Source organism: Bos indicus x Bos taurus, chromosome 10, assembly GCF_003369695.1.
Source record: "Bos indicus x Bos taurus breed Angus x Brahman F1 hybrid chromosome 10, Bos_hybrid_MaternalHap_v2.0, whole genome shotgun sequence".
Classification (NCBI taxonomy): domain Eukaryota; kingdom Metazoa; phylum Chordata; class Mammalia; order Artiodactyla; family Bovidae; genus Bos; species Bos indicus x Bos taurus.
Genome location: NC_040085.1, coordinates 66,765,077 through 66,783,898, shown reverse-complemented (window position 1 = coordinate 66,783,898; position 18,822 = coordinate 66,765,077). Strand labels below are relative to the sequence as shown.

At 35.5% G+C, this 18,822-nt stretch overlaps 1 protein-coding gene across 2 annotated transcripts in view; it reads right to left on the bottom strand.

Annotated features, from left to right (window-relative positions):
- Positions 1 to 18,822, bottom strand: part of MNAT1 (MNAT1, CDK activating kinase assembly factor) — a 210,026-nt gene that overhangs the window by 124,208 nt on the left and 66,996 nt on the right. For both annotated transcript variants that reach the window (XM_027554257.1, XM_027554256.1), the window contains exons 4-5: positions 12,963 to 13,066; positions 4,064 to 4,204 (exon numbers count right to left, since the gene is read on the bottom strand). In XM_027554257.1, coding sequence (XP_027410058.1) covers positions 4,064 to 4,204; positions 12,963 to 13,066 — 245 coding nt within the window. The remainder of the gene's footprint in view (positions 1 to 4,063; positions 4,205 to 12,962; positions 13,067 to 18,822) is intronic.

Genomic DNA, 18,822 nt, shown 5'->3' with positions numbered 1-18,822 from the left:
GCTCAATATTTAAAGAAATTTTAATTAAGACTACCTGTAATACTCATTAAAAGCTTTATAACGACCATTTTGAAAGATTATTTTAACTGACTTTGAGCAAGCCATCTGGCAAACAATATTCTAATAAAAATGAGCTACTGCATTTGACAATATTAGCCCTAGCAAAATTTAAGACATAATCTGAAGAGAAGTTTCTAACAGGAATATAAAAATATTTAATAAGTCAGGACCTGTTTAAAAATCTTTTTTCAAATAGCTTTTAGGAAAAAAAAAAAACAACTCTGAATTTACAGTTAGGATTAAATAAATGAACTTTTTAGGCAACATTTTAAGTCATAAAGATTACGACCATAACATTAAAACTCTGTCACATAGAGTATAATGTAATGCCAATACTTTTTTAAAAGGTTAAAAAGTGACTTTTAGCATAAGGACCAAAAACGGGAGAAGAAAAACTAATAAGGAGTACTTGCACTAGTTGTCTAAATTAGATCCAGAGAATCGTTTTAAGATTTAAGCTACTAGATACATTTATAATGCAGTCTTTCTAAATAAAATTTAACATATGAACATACATAGAAAAAATACAATGCATTCTTTTACATACTTAATACAGATTCAGGAAAATAAAAAGAAATTTAATGAATTCTTTCAATTGGTCAACAAGGATGAAATGGATGTTAACATTTTAACAAAAAATTTTTAATAAAATATTCAAAAATTAAAGTAACAATCTTTAAAAATAAATTTGAAAATGAAAACCAGAAATTCAAATTGAATTGGTATTCAAACCAATCTGCTGTAATTAATTGTTCTAATAAATACAATAAATTGTTAAAGATTATTTAACCACTATGTTACATGATCTAAATAGTGAAGAAAGTATGCACAGTAATGACTTGCAGGTGAGGAAAACAGGAAGGGGAGGGCAGTTCTTAACAAAAACCAATATTAACTCCAGATTATACACAATGTACAACACTGGCAGCTGCAGCTCAAAAGCCAAAAGCAGCTCAATGAGGCACCAAAATTTCATGCTACAAGACTAAAGATAAAAAGAATATACAAAAAGAATTGCTGTGCAAAACTAGCTAATCTCAAAATAAAAACTAAAAATTCTTAATAATAAATGGAACATTTTTAGAAAGTTAGAGTGTATATTTGTCTTAAATCTAAGTTCAGTATTTGGAATTAATGTATAGAGGAAAGCATTAATAACGTACAAAGGAAAGAAAATCATGTTCCTCTTTATATAAAATGATGAGAGAAAGAACCTTTCAAAAAAAAAAACCTGTAACGTGAAGCTTTACAAATTCATTCTTTAAAGTTTTTAATGTCTCACAGGCGACATGTCCACAAAAAATGTAAAACACAATATGTATCATTTCAATTGTTAAAGCCACAACTTCCACTTAATAGTTTCAAAAAATTTAATGGAAGTTACTAACAACAACAAAAAAATCTTCCATGCTATACATTGCTATTTTCATTTTTTTGCTTTGGACTACCCTGTGTGGTTTGTGGGATCTCAGTTCCTGATCAGGGACTGAACCAGGGCCATGACACTCAAAGTGCCGAATCCTAACCATTTAGACCACGAGGGAATTCCTTGTCCTCATTTTTAGAACCAAATTTATGCTCCACTCATACAAAGCAGATAGGGTTTATGATAAACATTTACTGTCTAAGCTTCACTAAGGTCCTTACTTTCCCACCTACTTCTATTAGGTTGGTGCAAAAGTAATTGCAGTTTTACATTGTTGAATTTGTCTAATACTGGAATACATCTTTAAATAAATTTAGTTATGTTATACATCATTTTAATGTGCATTTCTCACTTTATATTTTTGGTTAATCACATTACTTACTGTTTATTTTATATTTATTTTCATCTACAGAAATGACATTAGACAAAAAGAAAATTTGAGCAACTTTTTTTATTTGAGTTCAAAATAGGTTGTAAAGCAGCAGAGACTGACCAAGGAACTGCTAACACATGTACAGTGCGGTGGTGGTTCAAGAAGTTTTGCAAAGGAGAAGAAAGACTTGAAGATGAGGAGTACAGTGGCCAGCTATCAGAAGTTAACAATAACCAAGAGCATCATCAAAGCTGATCCTCTTATGACTACATGAGACGTTGCCAAAGAACTCAATGTTGACCATGCTATGGTTGTTCAGCATTTGAAGCAATTTGGAAACGTGAAAAAGCTTGATAAGTGAGTGTCTCATAAGCTGACCAAAAATCAAAAAAATTGTCATTTTGAGGTGTCATCTTCTCTGATTCTACACAACAGCAATAAACCATTTCTCGATTGGATTGTGATGTGAGAGGAAAAGTGGATTTTATCCAACAACCAGTGATGACCAGCTCAGAGGCTGGACCAAGAAGCAGCTTCAAAGCACTTCCCAAAGCCAAAACTTGCACCAAAAAAAGGTCATGGTCACTGGAGGTCTGCTGCCAGTATGACCCACTCACTACAGCTTTCTGAATCCTGGTGAAACCATTACATCAGAGAAGTATATTGAGCAAATTGATGATATGCACTAAAAACTGCAATACCTGCAGCCGGCACTGGTCAACAGAATGAGTCCAATTCTCCACCACAACGCCCCACCACATGTCATACAACCAAAGTTTCAAAAGTTGAACGAACCGGGCTACAAAGTTTTGCCTCGTCCACCACATTCACCTCACCTCTCACCAACTGACTACAATTTCTTCAAGCATCTTAATAATTTTTTGCAGGGAAAAACACTTCCACAACCAGCAGGAGGCAGAAAACGATTTCCAAGAGTTCATCAAATCCTGAAGCAGGGATTTTTATGCTACAGGAATAAACAAACTTATTTCTCGTTGGCAAAAATGTGTTGATTGTAATGGCTCCTATTTTGATTAACAAAGATGTGTTTGAACCTAGTTAAAATGATTTAAAATTCATGGTCTGAAGCCATAAATACTTTTGTACTAAACTAATAAATAATCTTGCTTTCTCCTTTTATTCCTGGTTATATGGCTTAAATGCTTTTAGGGCAAAAGCACAGTAGAAAAATATACACATACACATTCACCTGGTCACAGAATAACAAACAGCATAGCAACTAGTAGACTGAAGAGTTAAGTATGTTAACAACACGTGGAAATTAATTACGTAGCTAGAAAGGGGAAAGGAAGGATGTAAAAAGCCTTTACTGGAAAGGACAATTTCCATGTTGCAATTTCATCAGTATTACATTGGTTTATAAGCATCAAATAATATATTCTCAAATCCATGAAACATCTCATAAACCTTGGTTGTAATCCCTGCTATTATCTAATAATGTTGACTACTTGGGCAACTAACAACTAGAAAACACCAATAACTTGCAAGACATTACCATTTCTTTCAAGTGTATTTTCCCCATGCAAAAATACAAAATACAGTTCTCACCGAGTAACCAGTCACTAAAACTTCAGCATGAAGCCAAAATACTTGAAAATGAGCTAGTTATTAGAAAATCAGTATCAATCAGGAGAAAAGTGCTCTGAAAACATGTTTTAGTCAGTAAGCTTAGAAACACATCAACATCCTATTAATAGTAAACTGGCTTATGTTAATTATAGTATTGCTCTGTTATCTGAAAATAAAATGGATATTAACAAACATTAAAAAAAAATAAATAGGGGCTTCCTTGAAGGTTCAGTGATTAAGAATCTGCCTTCCGTGCAAGGGACATGGGCTCAATCTCTGACATGCTGCAGAACAAGAAAGCCCATGTGCCACAATTACTGAAGCCTGTGAGCCTAGAGCCCGTGCTATGCAACAAGAGAAGCCACTGCGACAAGAAGCCCATGCACCACAATGAAGAGCAGTCTCCACTTGTCAGAACTAGAGAAAGCCCACATGCAGCAACCAACATGCAGCACAGCCAATACATAAATCAATAAATAAATAAAGTAAAGGGATAGAAGGTAAATACATGAGCACAAACTATAGAAATGCCATTTAAATACCATCACCCAGCATAAGAGGAAAGATAAACCCTGAAGACAAATGTTTTTATCATAATCAACATTAATACATACCAGTTCATCTAAAAAAGCCTGCTTATTCTTCCTTTTGAGAATCTGCTGCATTTGTTCTTCTTTTTGTATAAATAGTCTTCTTTGTTCATTTTCCTGTCTTTCTACTTCTAAAGCTTCTTCCAATTCCTCCTGTTCCCGAGTCTGAAACAGTAACATTCATATATGGCATGAAATAAATTTAGTAACCAAAACTAAGTCTATACCATACTCCATACTACCTTTTTTCGAAGCATAAATTGCACTAGTCACTAATTGTTTAATAGTGCAGCAGCAGCTCCACTTTAAAAGAATTTTCTTTCATGCAGACATGTTACCATTAAAGAGAATGACATCTAGCACTAAATGAAATCTAAACAAAGTACACTTATCCCAGCTGCAGAAATGTGGAAACTGCTTAAGAAGACTTTACTTAGGAAATTTAACAAAGAAAGCAAAACAAAAACCCAACAATAACAAAGAGATCATCTCCATATAGAACTATTAATTGAAAAACTCCATATAAAAGACTGGTTCATTTAATAGAAACAATTTTCAAAATACGTAAGATAATGAAAAGTTATCATAGTACTTAACTTCTTTATTCCAAGTTAAAATAAGTCTTTCTGATGCTTGAGTTCCAAATAGCATTCACTTAAGGTAAGTTATGAAAAACTGAAGTTATTTTCTAACACAAGTATATAAATTTCAAGGGTCTTCTCTGTGGACTAAAAAATTCAAAATCCAAAGCTAATATGTAGAGAGAATGAACTACAGTCCTACATTACTTCCCTTTTATGAAGTTCCTTAGAAATATCAAATACTTCCAGACTCTGAAATTTATTCCAACCCTAAATCATATTTAAAAGCAGTATTATAAGCAATAAATGCTGGAGAGGGTGTGGAGAAAAGGGAACCCTCTTACACTGTTGGTGGGAATGCAAACTAGTACAGCCACTATGGAGAACAGTGTGGACATTCCTTAAAAAACTGGATATAGAACTGCCTTATGACCCAGCAATCCCACTGCTGGGCATATACACCGAGGAAACCAGAATTGAAAGAGACACACGTACCCCAGTGTTCATCACAGCACTGTTTATAATAGCCAGGACATGGAAGCAACCTAGATGTCCATCAGCAGATGAATGGATAAGAAAGCTGGGGTACATATACACAATGGAGTATTACTCAGCCATTAAAAAGAATACATTTGAATCAGTTCTAATGAGGTGGATGAAACTGGAGCCTATTATACAGAGTGAAGTAAGCCAGAAAGAAAAACACCAATATAGTATACTAACACATATATATGGAACTTAGAAAGATGGTAACAATAACCCTGTATGTGAGACAGCAAGGGAGACACGGATGTATAGAACAGTTTTTTGGACTCTGTGAGGGAGGGAGAGGGTGAGATAATTTGGGAGAATGGCATTGAAACCTGTATAATATCATGTATGAGGCAAATCGCCAGTCCAAGTTCAATGCATGATGCTGGTTGCTTGGGGCTGGTGCATTGGGTGGCCCGGGAGGATGGTATGGGGAGGGAGGAGGGAGGCGGGGTTCAGGATGGGGAACATGTGTATACCTGTGGCAGATTCATGTTGATGTATGGCAAAGCAAATACAATATTGTGGAGTAATTAACCTCCAACTAAAATAAATAAATTTACATTTTTTAAAAAAAGCAGTATTATACCAACTCTTTGTTCTTTAAGTCTTATGAATGAGAAATATAGTAATATCTGAATGGCTTTATTTTAAATCCTGACTGTTGCTCTTAAAAATGCAATGCTGCTGCTAAGTCACTTCAGTCGTGTCCAACTCTGTGCGACCCCATAGATGGCAGCCCACCAGGCTCCCCCGTCCCTGGGATTCTCCAGGCAAGAACACGAGTGGGTTGCCATTTCCTTCTCCAATGCATGAAAGTGAAAAGTGAAAGTGAAGTCACTCAGTCATATCTGACTCTTAGCAACTCCATGAACCACAGCCTACCAGGCTCCTCCATCCACAGGATTTTCCAGGCTAGAGTACTGGAGTGGGGTGCCATTGCCATACCTTTTTTTAATTCAACATAATACTGAGAATTTATGGCACCTTGAGGCAAATACAGAATAGAGGGAGAGACTATAATATGTTTTGGAATCACTAACATGAATTAACAGAGATCTCACAGAAAAGTATATTTTTATGTAAAATAATATTTACATATTAATCTCTGTTAATCTAATCTGTTAAGATTATATCAATTCACAAATTAGATAAACTCCCAGAAATAAACAAGTTTCCCAAATGAAAAAATATTTCCCTTATAATTCAAACTCAGTATATCCAAAATTAAGTTCAGCATTTGGTTTCCCAAAGCTGATCACCCTCCTGTATTCCTGATTTCTGCTAACTGCACACCCATCTCTCAGTCAACTCAAGTTGAAACCTCAAAGTCATCTTTATTACTCCTTCTCCCTCAACCCCATCCCTCTTAAATTAAGTCAGTTGCTAAGTTCTAGTAGCATTTCTCCCCTATAATTTTAAAAACTTCTATTACTGAGATTGCTGTTCTAACTAAGGCACCCAGTGGAGAAGAAAATTCAAACTTGATCTAGAAAAATTACTAGGAATAAATGCACAAAGTTAGGGGGTAAGATATGAAGGCTGGAAAAGTGAATTACTAGACTGTAGGTCCATAAGCAGAAAAAGATGTCTCACAATAAAACAGTGTCATATCAGCAATAAGTAGAACAAGTGATAGGTTTACAGAGAGTATGGTGAGAGACAAAATTAATAGAGTGGTTAATTCCCTGTAATATGACGGAGGACAGGTAGAGTTAGAACAGATTTCACAGTGTTAACAGGTTGAATGTGTGCCCCCAAAATACATGTTGAAGTTCTTAACCCGTGGTAACCATAAATGTGGCCTTATTTGGAAATAGGGTCTTTGCATATGTAACCAAGTTAAGATAGGTCATGCTGGAAACTTGGATACAGACACACAGGGAAGAAGGCCATGGAAAGTTAGAGGCAGAAATCAGAGTGGTGCCAAAGATGCTAAAAGAAAAGATTTCTCCCTAGAGCTTTCAGAGAGACCATGACCCTGATGACACCTTGACTTCAGACTTCTAGCTTACAAGAAGCCTGTTCCTGTAGGAGACAAATTTCATTGTTTTAAATCACCCAGTTTTGGGTAATTTGTTTTAACAGCCCTAGGTAAGCTCAGCTCATGAAGGCTGAGCAGGTTTCTAACAGTAGGTATTTAACCCCACTGCAGAGTAGAAGAGCCATTTAGGCAGAGAAAACAAAGGTAAAAAGACACAAATCAAGCTGGAATGCTTGGTATGACCAAGAAATTAAGTATGAAGTAGGGGAAAGCTCTTGATAAAAGCTGGAGAGGCCAGCAGAAGGCAGATAATGGAGAATTGACCATACCATACTAAGGGGTGCAGAATTTAGAAAGATGACTAGAAGCAGTGACGAATACAGATCACTGGGGTTCAAGATTGAAGACAGGAATACTCAGAGGAATATTCCAACTCAAGTAAGAAATAATGAATACTATGTAAAGTAACGATAATAAAATTAGAGGAGGAACTAGGTTTGAAAGACCATAAGGAAAGACTGCTGTTACTGCTAAGTCACTTTAGTCGTGTCTGACTCTGTGTGACCCCACAGACGGCAGCCCACCAGGCTCCGCCATCCCTGGGATTCTCCGGGCAAGAACACTGGAGTGGGTTGCCAGGAAAGACTACCAACAGTACATGATTCCCTAAAGAAGACATATAGATGGCCATTAAACCCGTGAAAAGATGCTCAACATCATTCATTATTGGAGAAATACAAATGAGAACTACAATGAGGTATCATCTCACGCCAATCAGAATGAAAGTGAAAGTGTTAAGGCACTCAGTCGTGTCCAACTCTTTGTGACCCCATGAACTGTAGCCCACCAGGCTTCTCTGTCCATAGCATTCTCCAGGCAAGAATACTGGAGTGGGTAGCCATTTCCTTCTCCAGGGGAATCTTCCCAATCCAGAGATTGAACCCAAGTCTCCCACATTGCAGGCAGACTCTTTACTAACTGAGCTACCAGGGAAGCCACACCAATCAGAATGGCCATCATCAAAAAACTACAAACAATAAATACTGAAGATGTGGAAAAAAGAGAACCCTACTGCACTGTTAGTGGAAATGTAAATTGATACAGCCACTATGGAGAATAGTATGGAAATTCCTTAACAAACTAAGAATAAAACTACCGTATGACCCAGCAATTCCACTACTGGGCATATAACCTGAGAAAATCACAATTCAAAAAGACACATATACCCACAATGTTTGTGACAGCACTATTTATAATAGTCAGGACTTGGAAGCAAGCCAAATGTGCATCAACAGATGAAAGGATAAAGAAAATGTGGTATATATATACAATGGAATATTACTCAGCCATAAAAAGCAACAAATTTGAGTCAGTTCTAACGAGGTGGATGAAGCTAGAGCCTACAATACAGAGTGAAGTAAGTCAGAAAGAGAAAAACAATTATCATATATTTAGTAGAACAAATTGAGAAAGTAGCATTGACATATACACTCTATCCAATTATGACTCATTATTATACAGCAGAAACCAGCACACTGTAAAACAATTATGCTTAAATTTCTAATAAAGTTTTTTAAAAAACAGTATATGAAGACTATCCAGATATGGCTTGAACACTTAGATAAAGTACATAATAGGAGAAATAGGTAGGTGAGTGAAGATGAAAAAGGTTAGTTATGATGAACATAGATGCAAAACTCTTCAACAAAATATTAGCAAAACCAAATTCAAAAATACATTAAAAGGATCATATACCATAATCATGTGAGATTTATACCCAAGAATGTAAGGATGGTTCAATACCCACAAATCAATCAATGTGACACACCACATTTATAAATTGAAAAATAAAAAGCATATTGTCATCTCAGTAGATATAAAAAGGGATTTTGATCAAATTCAACATTCGTTTATGATAAAACTCTAAACAAAGTAGGCACAGAATGAACATAAAACAATAAAGGCCAAATATGACAAGCCCATAACTAATATTATGCTCAACAGTGAAAAGCTGAAAGCATTTCCTCTAAGATCAGGAACAAGACAAGGATGCTCACTCTTGCCATTTTTATTAAAAAATAAAGTATTGGAAGTATTGTATTGGAAGTCTTAGCCACAGCAATCAAACAAAAAAAAAAAGAAAAAGAATTCCAATTGGAAAGGAAGAAGAAAAACTGTCAATGTTTGAAGATTGCATGATACTATATATACAAAATTCTAAACATGCCAACAAAAAACCTATTAGAACTCACCGATGAATTCAGTAAACTTGCAGTATACAAAATTAATCTATAAAAATCTGCTGCATTTCTATACACTAACAACAAACTATCAGAAAGAGAAAAGAATCTCATTTACACCTGCATCAAAAAGAATAAAATACCTGGGAAGTAATCTAAGGAAGTAAAAGACCTATAAAGAGAAAACTGTAAGACACTGACAAAAGAAAATGAAGACAACACAAACATATGGAAAGATCTACTGTGCTCATGAAGAATTAACAGTTTTAAAATGGCCATACTACCCCAACACAATCTACAAATTCAGTGCAATCCCTATCAAAATATCAACCACATTTTTCATAGGACTAGAACAAATAATTTTGTGTGTATGGCAACATAAAAGACCTCGAATAGTCAAAACAATCTTGAAAAAGAACAACAAAGTTCAAAGTATCATACTACCTGATTTCAAACTACAATACGAAGACACAGTCTTCAAGAAAACAAAGTACTAGTACAAAAACAGACACACAGATCAATGTGGAATAGAACAGAGAGCCCAGAAGTAAAACCACTTATATGGGCAATTAATCCATGACAAAGGGAGCAAGAACATACAACAAGAAAAAAGACAGCCTCTTCAGTAAATGGTGTTGGAAAAACTAGACAGCTGCACGTGAAAGAATTAAACAGGACTACTTTCTCACACCATCAACAAAAATAAACTCAAAAGGGATTATTTAAGACTTAAGTGTAAGACCTGAAACCATAAAACTCTTACAAGACAACATGGGTAATATGCTCTTTGACATCTACCCATGTCAAATGGGTAGCATGGGTAGCAAAGAATAAATCTGGTAAGAGGTTAATGTCCAAAATATACAAAGAATTCATAGAACTCAACATCAAAAAAACAAATAACCTGATTAAAAAATGGGCAAAGAACGTGAATAGACATTTTTCCAGAGGACATACAGATGGCCTAAAGGCATAGGAAAAAATGCTTAATATCACTAATCATCAGGGAAATGCAAATGAATACCATAATATCACCTCACATCTGTCAGAATGGTCATCAGCAAAAAGAAAACAAATAACAAATGTTGGAAAGGATGTGGAGAAAAGGGGACCCTAGGAATGTAAACTGGTGCAGGTACTATGGAAATAAGAAGGTTCCTCAAAAAATCAGAAATAGAACTACAATACAATCAAGCAATTCTGAGTTCTTATCCAAAGGAAAGCAAAACACTAATTTGAAAAGATATATGCACCTCAACATTCATTTCTGCATTATTTAAATAAGCCAAGATAACAGAAGCACCTTGAGTACCCATCAACAGAAGAATGGATAAAAAAGATGTAATATATAAAATCAAATATTACTCAGCCATTAAAAAAAAAGAATGAAATCTTGCCATTTGGATTGACCTAGATGGTACTATGCTAAAATTTAAAAAGTCAAAGAAAGACAAATACTGTATGATTTCATTTACATTTGGAATCAAAAAAACAAACAAGTAACCAAAAGTAACAAAACAGTCATAGATACAGAGAACAAACAGAAGGTTTCTGGGGGGAAAGGGGATAGGGAATGAAAGAAATAGGTGAGAAAGATTAAGTGTGAACTTCCATTTACAAAATAAGTAAGTCACAGGTACGAAATGCACAGTGTGGGGGAATATAGTCAACAAGAATACAGTATCTTTGTATCATGATGGTAACCATACAATCATAATGGTAACTTGACTTATAATGGTGATCATTTTGAAATGTATGTTGTTTTTGTTGTAGCTGCTGCTGCTGCTGTTGTTCAGTCACTAAGTCATGTCTGACTCTTTGCAACTCCATGGTCTGCAGCATGCCAGGCTTCCCTGTCCTTCATGATCTCCCACAGTTTGCTCAAACTCATGTCCATTGAGTAGATGATGACATGCAACCACCTCATCCTTTGTCACCTGCTTCTCCTTCTGCAATCAATCTTTTCCAGCATCAAGGTCTTTTCCAATGAGTCAGCTCTTTATAGCAGTTGGCCAAAGTGTTGCAGCTTCAGCTTCCACAGTAAACTCAGTAATAGTTTCTCTGTCAGAAATGAGTCATCTTATGTGCCTAACTATACAAGAGATTGAGCTTTTTCCCCTTTTTTGATACAATTCTGATGTTTTTGGAACAGTGAGACTTTAACATTCGCAAAGACATTAAAGGCAAGTTGCTACCTCAGGATAGTAAATACATCATTCATATAGTCCACATTCCTTGGGCCACTACAGAACTGGGCTCTACCCAAAGACACTGTAGTTACTGATATACATGAACTTGCACCATCTTAAAAAATGGTCCTACGTCTGTATTTATGCCAACACCAAATAGCTACATATCACTAATAAAATGCTCATCATAGAATGATCCATTAATAAATGATAATGAATTACTGACCAAAACACTTAGTTATAAGAGATTCAGGTGCTAAACGCTAACAGGAAGAATAAATGTAGTCACTGTAACATGCATTAAACAAAGTACAAGTTGATTATTATACAACATGAGGTATTACGGATGCTGGTCCTTGGCACAGTTGAAAATTCACGTATAGTTTAGTCTGCACTCCTTATCAGTGGTTCCCTCTGTGTCTGAGGTTCTGCAACCAAGGATTCAATCTCAACATGTGGTATAGTAGTATTCACTATTGAAAATAAACCAGGTGTTAAGTGGACCTACACAGTTCAAACCTGTGTTGTTCAAGGGTCAATTGTATTCAATAACTTATCATTATAAGGTTTTCGTTAATTAGAAATTCCTACTTTAAAATAATATAACCAGCCTAAAATTAGATCATTCGTTCATTTAAACTCTCAATATGATTTGGTAGCTTAAAACTATAAATGAAAAAAGCACTCACTTGAAAGAACAACCTTATTAAGTTAAACACAGTTAATGCAACAAGTCACCCGGGCATACCTATTATGCATGTATCTTCTGATGTACCTAGAGAAGGCTACTGGGGAAAGTGAGTAATTTTTATGGCATACTGATGCTCTCGGAAATGAGACACCTTTCTAAGGAAGCCAGGCTGGATATGAACAGAATAGAATGTCAATTCCTCAAGAGTTTTATTGTAGGAAAGAAGTGCCTTAATGAAACACTTGAAGACTATAACAAGTAAATCTAAGTACAAGACAAAAATACAAGCTACGTAATCCAAACATTCAAGCTATGTAATCCAAACATATCTATATCATTTTTACCAATGATTACAAATTCCTGGAATAGCACCTTAAAAACAATTACCTCTGCTTTCCCCAAAACTAGAAACCCTAGCTATACCGAAGAAATGACAGCTAAACTGTGTAAGTTAGATAATTAAATCTCTGCATGCATACAATTATTTTTCCTTTATAGAATATATTTTAACAATGCCATCAAAACTGTTTTTGCTATAGTAATATGCGCCTCATACCTATATGCATATATAAATATATTAGTATTTCTGGACTTAATTACACCTAAATTCTTTGTAAATATGACTAGGTTTAGAAAAAGCTTTTTAAAGGATCATGTGGAAGCATTAGTTTCTAATACAAAAGAAGAAGAAAATACTTGGCACCAACCAGCTTTAACTTATTTTTCTGAATGACATCTTTGTTTTCCTTTTGGTATATCTCCATTTTCTTTTTGGTATTGTCCAAATCCACATTGTTGGTCAGATTGAAAACTGCATGAGAAAAGAAACAGTGACATGAAATAACATACATCTTGCAAAGATAATTAAAACCAAATATTCATCACAATGATTTCTTAATTCATCAGGTTGTCATTCCTTACGGCTCCATTTGTGTCTTTTTACTGACCACCTACTTTATAGAAACTAGTTCTAGTTCAGCAACTATGATTTTATGAACCAAATATAAGGAAAGACTGTCAGACTATCACACAGACTACCTACAGATCTAAATAACCTCAAAAAATCTAATATGTGTGCTTGCCATAGTCACATTGGATATGAATTTTATATTGCCCATTTTAACTTTAAAAGTATAAAAAAGATTGCTTAAATTTTTTATTTAAAAAAAGTAAGTCTTAATCTACTACACTAGTCACAATCAATACTGAAAAGAATCTAAGCTCCAGAAACAGAAAAATTATCCAAAGGAACAAAAAATATTATCCAACAAAAACAGGTTTTATTCTAATCTTTAACATAGCTGGACCTAAGACTGAATCATTTCCCATATAGTCTAGATCTGGAAAAGTATGAAATATATGAGTCGAAACCTAACAGGGAAGGTAAAGGATAATCTGGCTCTAAAACTGAAGACTGAAATAGCTGAGTAAGAGAAGCCACTGAAACATGTTCAGAAAGGAAATAAACTTTCAGTAAGTTAGAACTATCTTTTTATAATTCTAATCCAAAGTGATTTTAATTATAAATGCCTAACTCCCTTCTGGATCATGGAAAAAGCAAGAGAGTTGCAGAAAAACATCTATTTCTGCTTTATTGACTATGCCAAAGCCTTTGACTGTGTAGATCACAATAAACTGTGGAAAATTCTGAAAGAGATGGGAATACCAGACCACCTGACCTGCCTCTTGAGAAATCTGTATGCAGGTCAGGAAGCAACAGTTAGAACTGGACATGGAACAACAGACTGGTTCCAAACAGAAAAAGGAGTACGTCAAGGCTGTATATTGTCACCCTGCTTATTTAACTTATATGCAGAGTACATCATGAGAAACGCTGGACTGGAAGAAACACAAGCTGGAATCAAGATTGCCGGGAGAAACATCAATAACCTCAGATATGCAGATGACACCACCCTTATGGCAGAAAGTGAAGAGGAACTCAAATGCCTCTAAGTGAAAGAGGAGAGTGAAAAAGTTGGCTTAAAGCTCAACATTCAGAAAACTAAGATCATGGCATCTGGTCCCATCACTTCATGGGAAATAGATGGGGAAACAATGGAAACAGTGGCAGACTTTATTTTTGGGGGCTCCAAAATCACTGCAGATGTTGATTGAAGCCATGAATTTAAAAGACTCTTACCCCTTGGAAGGAAAGTTATGACCAACCTAGATAGCATATTCAAAAGCAGAGACATTACTTGGTCAACAAAGGTCCGTCTAGTCAAGGCTATGGTTTTTCCAGTAGTCATGTATGGATGTGAGAGTTGGACTGTGAAGAAAGCTGAGCGCCGAAGAATTGATGCTTTTGAACTGTGGTGTTGGAGAAGACTCTTGAGAGTCCCTTGGACTGCAAGGAGATCCAACCAGTCCATTCTAAATGAGATCAGTCCTGGGTGTTCTTTGGAAGGAATGATGCTAAAGCTGAAACTCCAGTACTTTGGCCACCTCATGCGAAGAGTTGACTCATTGGAAAAGACTCTGATGCTGGGAAGGATTAGGGGCAGGAGGAGAAGGGGAAGACAGAGGATGAGATGGCTGGATTGAGATGGCTGGATGGCATCACCAACTCAATGGACGTGAGTTTGAGTGAACTCCGGGAGTTGGTGATGGACAGGGAGGCCTGGCGTGCTCCAATTCATGGGGTCGCAGAGAGTCAAACACGACTGAGTGACTGAACTGAGCTGAACTCCCTTTTAAGTTTACATACGTAAATTTAAAGGTTATTATAACTCTCTGGACAAAAAATGTTTTTAACTTATATGAATATAAACTCATATTTTAAAGTACCGCCCACTGCCATACCCCTTTCAGTGTTAATATAAGCTCATCTAAATAAGGGTCCTCATCACTGTCTCTCCTATTCCGTAATTCAATTCAGATCTCCCTTGGATTTCTCTAATCTTTATGCTTCTATTATTAGCCCTTAGATTCCTTCTCCAATTACTTACAACTGCTTCCTCTAGCTTGACCTATAAGCAGGTTTGATCTACCCTAAATAATCTGCTTTAATCCATGCTCCTACATGATGACATCAAATGCTGGCAAGGATGTGGAGCAACAGGAACACTCATACACTGCAGTGGGAATGCAAAATGGCATAGCACTTTGGAAAGCAATTTGAGAGTTTCTTACAAAATGAAACATACTCTTATCATACAATCCTGCACTCCTGCAACTGCACTCCTTGGTATTTATCCAAAGGAGTTAAAAACCATGTCCACACAAAATCCTGCTTATGAATGTTTACAGCAGCTTTATTCATCATTGCTGAAAAAACCAAGATGTCCTTCAGTAGTCTGAGTAGATAAATAAACTAGAGTATATCCAGACAATGAGATATTATTAAGCACCAAATATAAGCTATCAAAGGGTTAGCCCAGGCGGTACAGTGGTAAAGAATCTGCCTGCCAATGCAGGAGATGCCAGAGATGCAGGTTCAATCTCTGGGTCAGGAAGATCCCTGGAGGAGGAATGGCAATCCACTCCAGTGTTTTTGCCTGGAAAATCACATGGACAGAGGAACCTGGCGAGCTATAGTCCATGGGGTCACAAAGAGTCAGACACAACTGAGCACAGCACATCAAACCATAAAAAAGACAGAGAGGAAACTTAAATGTGTATTACTAAGGCAACTGATAAGGCTACACACTGTATGATTTCAATGGACACTCTAAAAAAAGCAAAACTACAGAGACAGTAAAAAGATCAGTGGTTGCCAAGGACTGAGGGGAAGAAGGGACAAATAAGCAGAACACAGAGGAGTTTCAGGGTACTAAAGCTATTCTGTACAATACTATAATGGAGGATACATGCTATTATATATATCCAAACCCAGAAAACGTACAACATCAAGAGTAAACCTTAATGTAAACTATGGACCTTGGGAGATGACAATATTAATGTAGGTTCATTGATTATAACAGATTTGTCATTCAGGTAGGTATGCAGATAGTGGGGGAGTCTGTGTGTATGTGAGGTACAAGGGGTATAAGGGAACTCTCTGCACGTTTCATTTAATTTTTCTGTGAATCTAAAACTGCTCTAAAAAATAAAGTCTATTAAAAAAAGAAACATCTGGTAAGAGCTCGAGAAATTCTTGCTGAATTATTACAAGAGAAAAAAAATAAACCAATACGGGTATGGAAGGGATAGACGAAACAGGTAAAGTGGATAAAGAAGTACAAACTTCAGTTTAAAATAAGTTATACGTCACAGGGATGTCGTGTACATAGGGAACACAGTCAGTGAAGTGAAGTTGCTCAGTTGTGTCCGACTCTTTGCGACCCCATGGACTATAGCCTACCATGCTCCTCCATCCATGGGGTTTTCCAGGCAATAGTACTGGAGTGGGTATAGTCAATAATACTGTAATTACTTTCTATAGTAATGGATGGTAAATGGTCTTATTGCAATGATCACTTCATCATACATAAAAATATGGAATCACTAAGCTATACACCTGAAACTAATATAATATTGCATATCAATCATATCTCCAAAACACTAAAATAACAAAGAAATCAAAATGCTAATATTTATAATTATCTTTATAAACACAGATTGAATTTAAATGACCTTTATAATTACAAAATTGAATTATTTAGAAAGGCAAAGTAAGCAAATGAGAAACTATAGGGAAAAAATAATCTTTGTTTCTTATGGTATGAATCTACTGACAAGTAAAGTTAATCAAATTGATATCCTATGTTGAACTTTATTAAAATGTTTAGAGCAATTAAAAAAAGTGACAGTTTAACACAAAGCTAGACAATGTGCTGAATAAAACTTCTCATTAAACAGAAATTAGGAACAGTAAAGTTAAATTATAAGTGAAACTGATCTGTTATAGATAATTTCTATTTTATGCTTATTAAAAATTTTATGAATTTTAATGAAACGCAAATAACCAATTTGTTTATTTCATTTTTTTAATTTAGAAAGCAAAGGTAATAACAATATAATAGATGCAAACCATAATCATAAGTAATACAAATCTCTTCCTTTAAAAAACAAAGAGAGCGAGAAAAACACTAAAAGTGGATTACAATTTTGAAAACATCAGATGAGGCGAGTCTCATTCATAATACAATGAAGCAGATGGGTATAAGAGCTTAGAAGAAAGAAAAGAATTTTCTATAACAATTATTTGGTCTTTTATCTATCCTGGTTACTGGCTTAGCTCAGATGTTGACCTCTTTAGTCAAGTATTAAAAGCCAACAAAAAACCTACTGTATTTTCTGAAAGATTTAATGTTATTTAAGTGCAATTCTGCAGTCTTTTTGACATCCAGAATTCATAATTAAAGCCCTTAGGACATTCTCACCCTTTTAAAACAAAAATACCCTAAACCAAAAGAATAATATGTTTATTATGAAACTAAGGACAAAACTTTGAGATAATCCCTGAGGCCAAAAGGAACAAGAATTTTTATGTTTAGATTGTCATAACCACAGAAAAGGGCCCATTGTCAAAGCTATAACAAAGTCCATCTTCCTATGTGCCCCCTTCTATTGTAATTTTTTATGCCACTACTCAAAATTACAGTGCTCTAAACTTTTTATATTCATCATATTCAAAGGGTTCATAATGAATTTCTGTAACAGTGACTGATCCCTAATTTAAAAATCCTCAAACACTGACTCCTTAGCCATCCTACCAACTTTATTCTTTTCATTCTAACCTCAATAGCACCTTCCTATCTTCCTTCCTACCAAACTTCTTTAAGATCCTTCAAAATTATAGCACCAATATATAGATTTTTGTCTTCTCCAACTCTTCTATACTAATCAGCACTCCATATTCTAGACTCAGACTATTAACTAATCTCTGAGACTACGAAGTACTTTGATGGGCTCTGTAAGTTAGGAAAACCTATGTTCAGTCTGGCTACATTATATATTAGCAATGTGATCTCCAGAACAACAGTTAAACCCTCTGTGCCTCCTCTCCAAATGCAAAACAGATTAAAATACCTATCCCAAGAGTTGTGAAAACCATGCTTTTGATTAACACAGAGATAGCAAATACAGATATCACAAACATCTAACTAATCATCTTTAAAAGAACGAAATAAGACACAAAATAAACAGCTACTGAAACAAGATTTTAAAAGGAAGTCTAAAAAAAAAAACTTTTATTTATACCATAACAATCAGAACAATGACACTTAAGTAAGTGGTGTGAGTCACAACCTAACAAAACTTAAAAGGGCATAAACTGGTCTTTTCCTCATTTCCATACTCTCCACCCAACAAAACAGTAAAAAATAATGCCACTTCTCCCATTTTTATTTTCTAGATTAATACCATACAACTGCTCAAGGTAAGAATACTGCAATTCATCCTAGCCTTCACTTTCTTAACTCACTTCTTATATGATGTTCAATCCAGTTGAGTTCAGTCGCTCAGTTGTGTCCGACTCTTTGCGACCCCATGAATCACAGCACGCCAGGCCTCCCTGTCCATCACCAACTCCCGGAGTTCACTCAGACTCACGTCCATCAAGTCAGTGATGCCATCCAGCCATCTCACCCTCTGTCGTCCCCTTCTCCTCCTGCCCCCAATCCC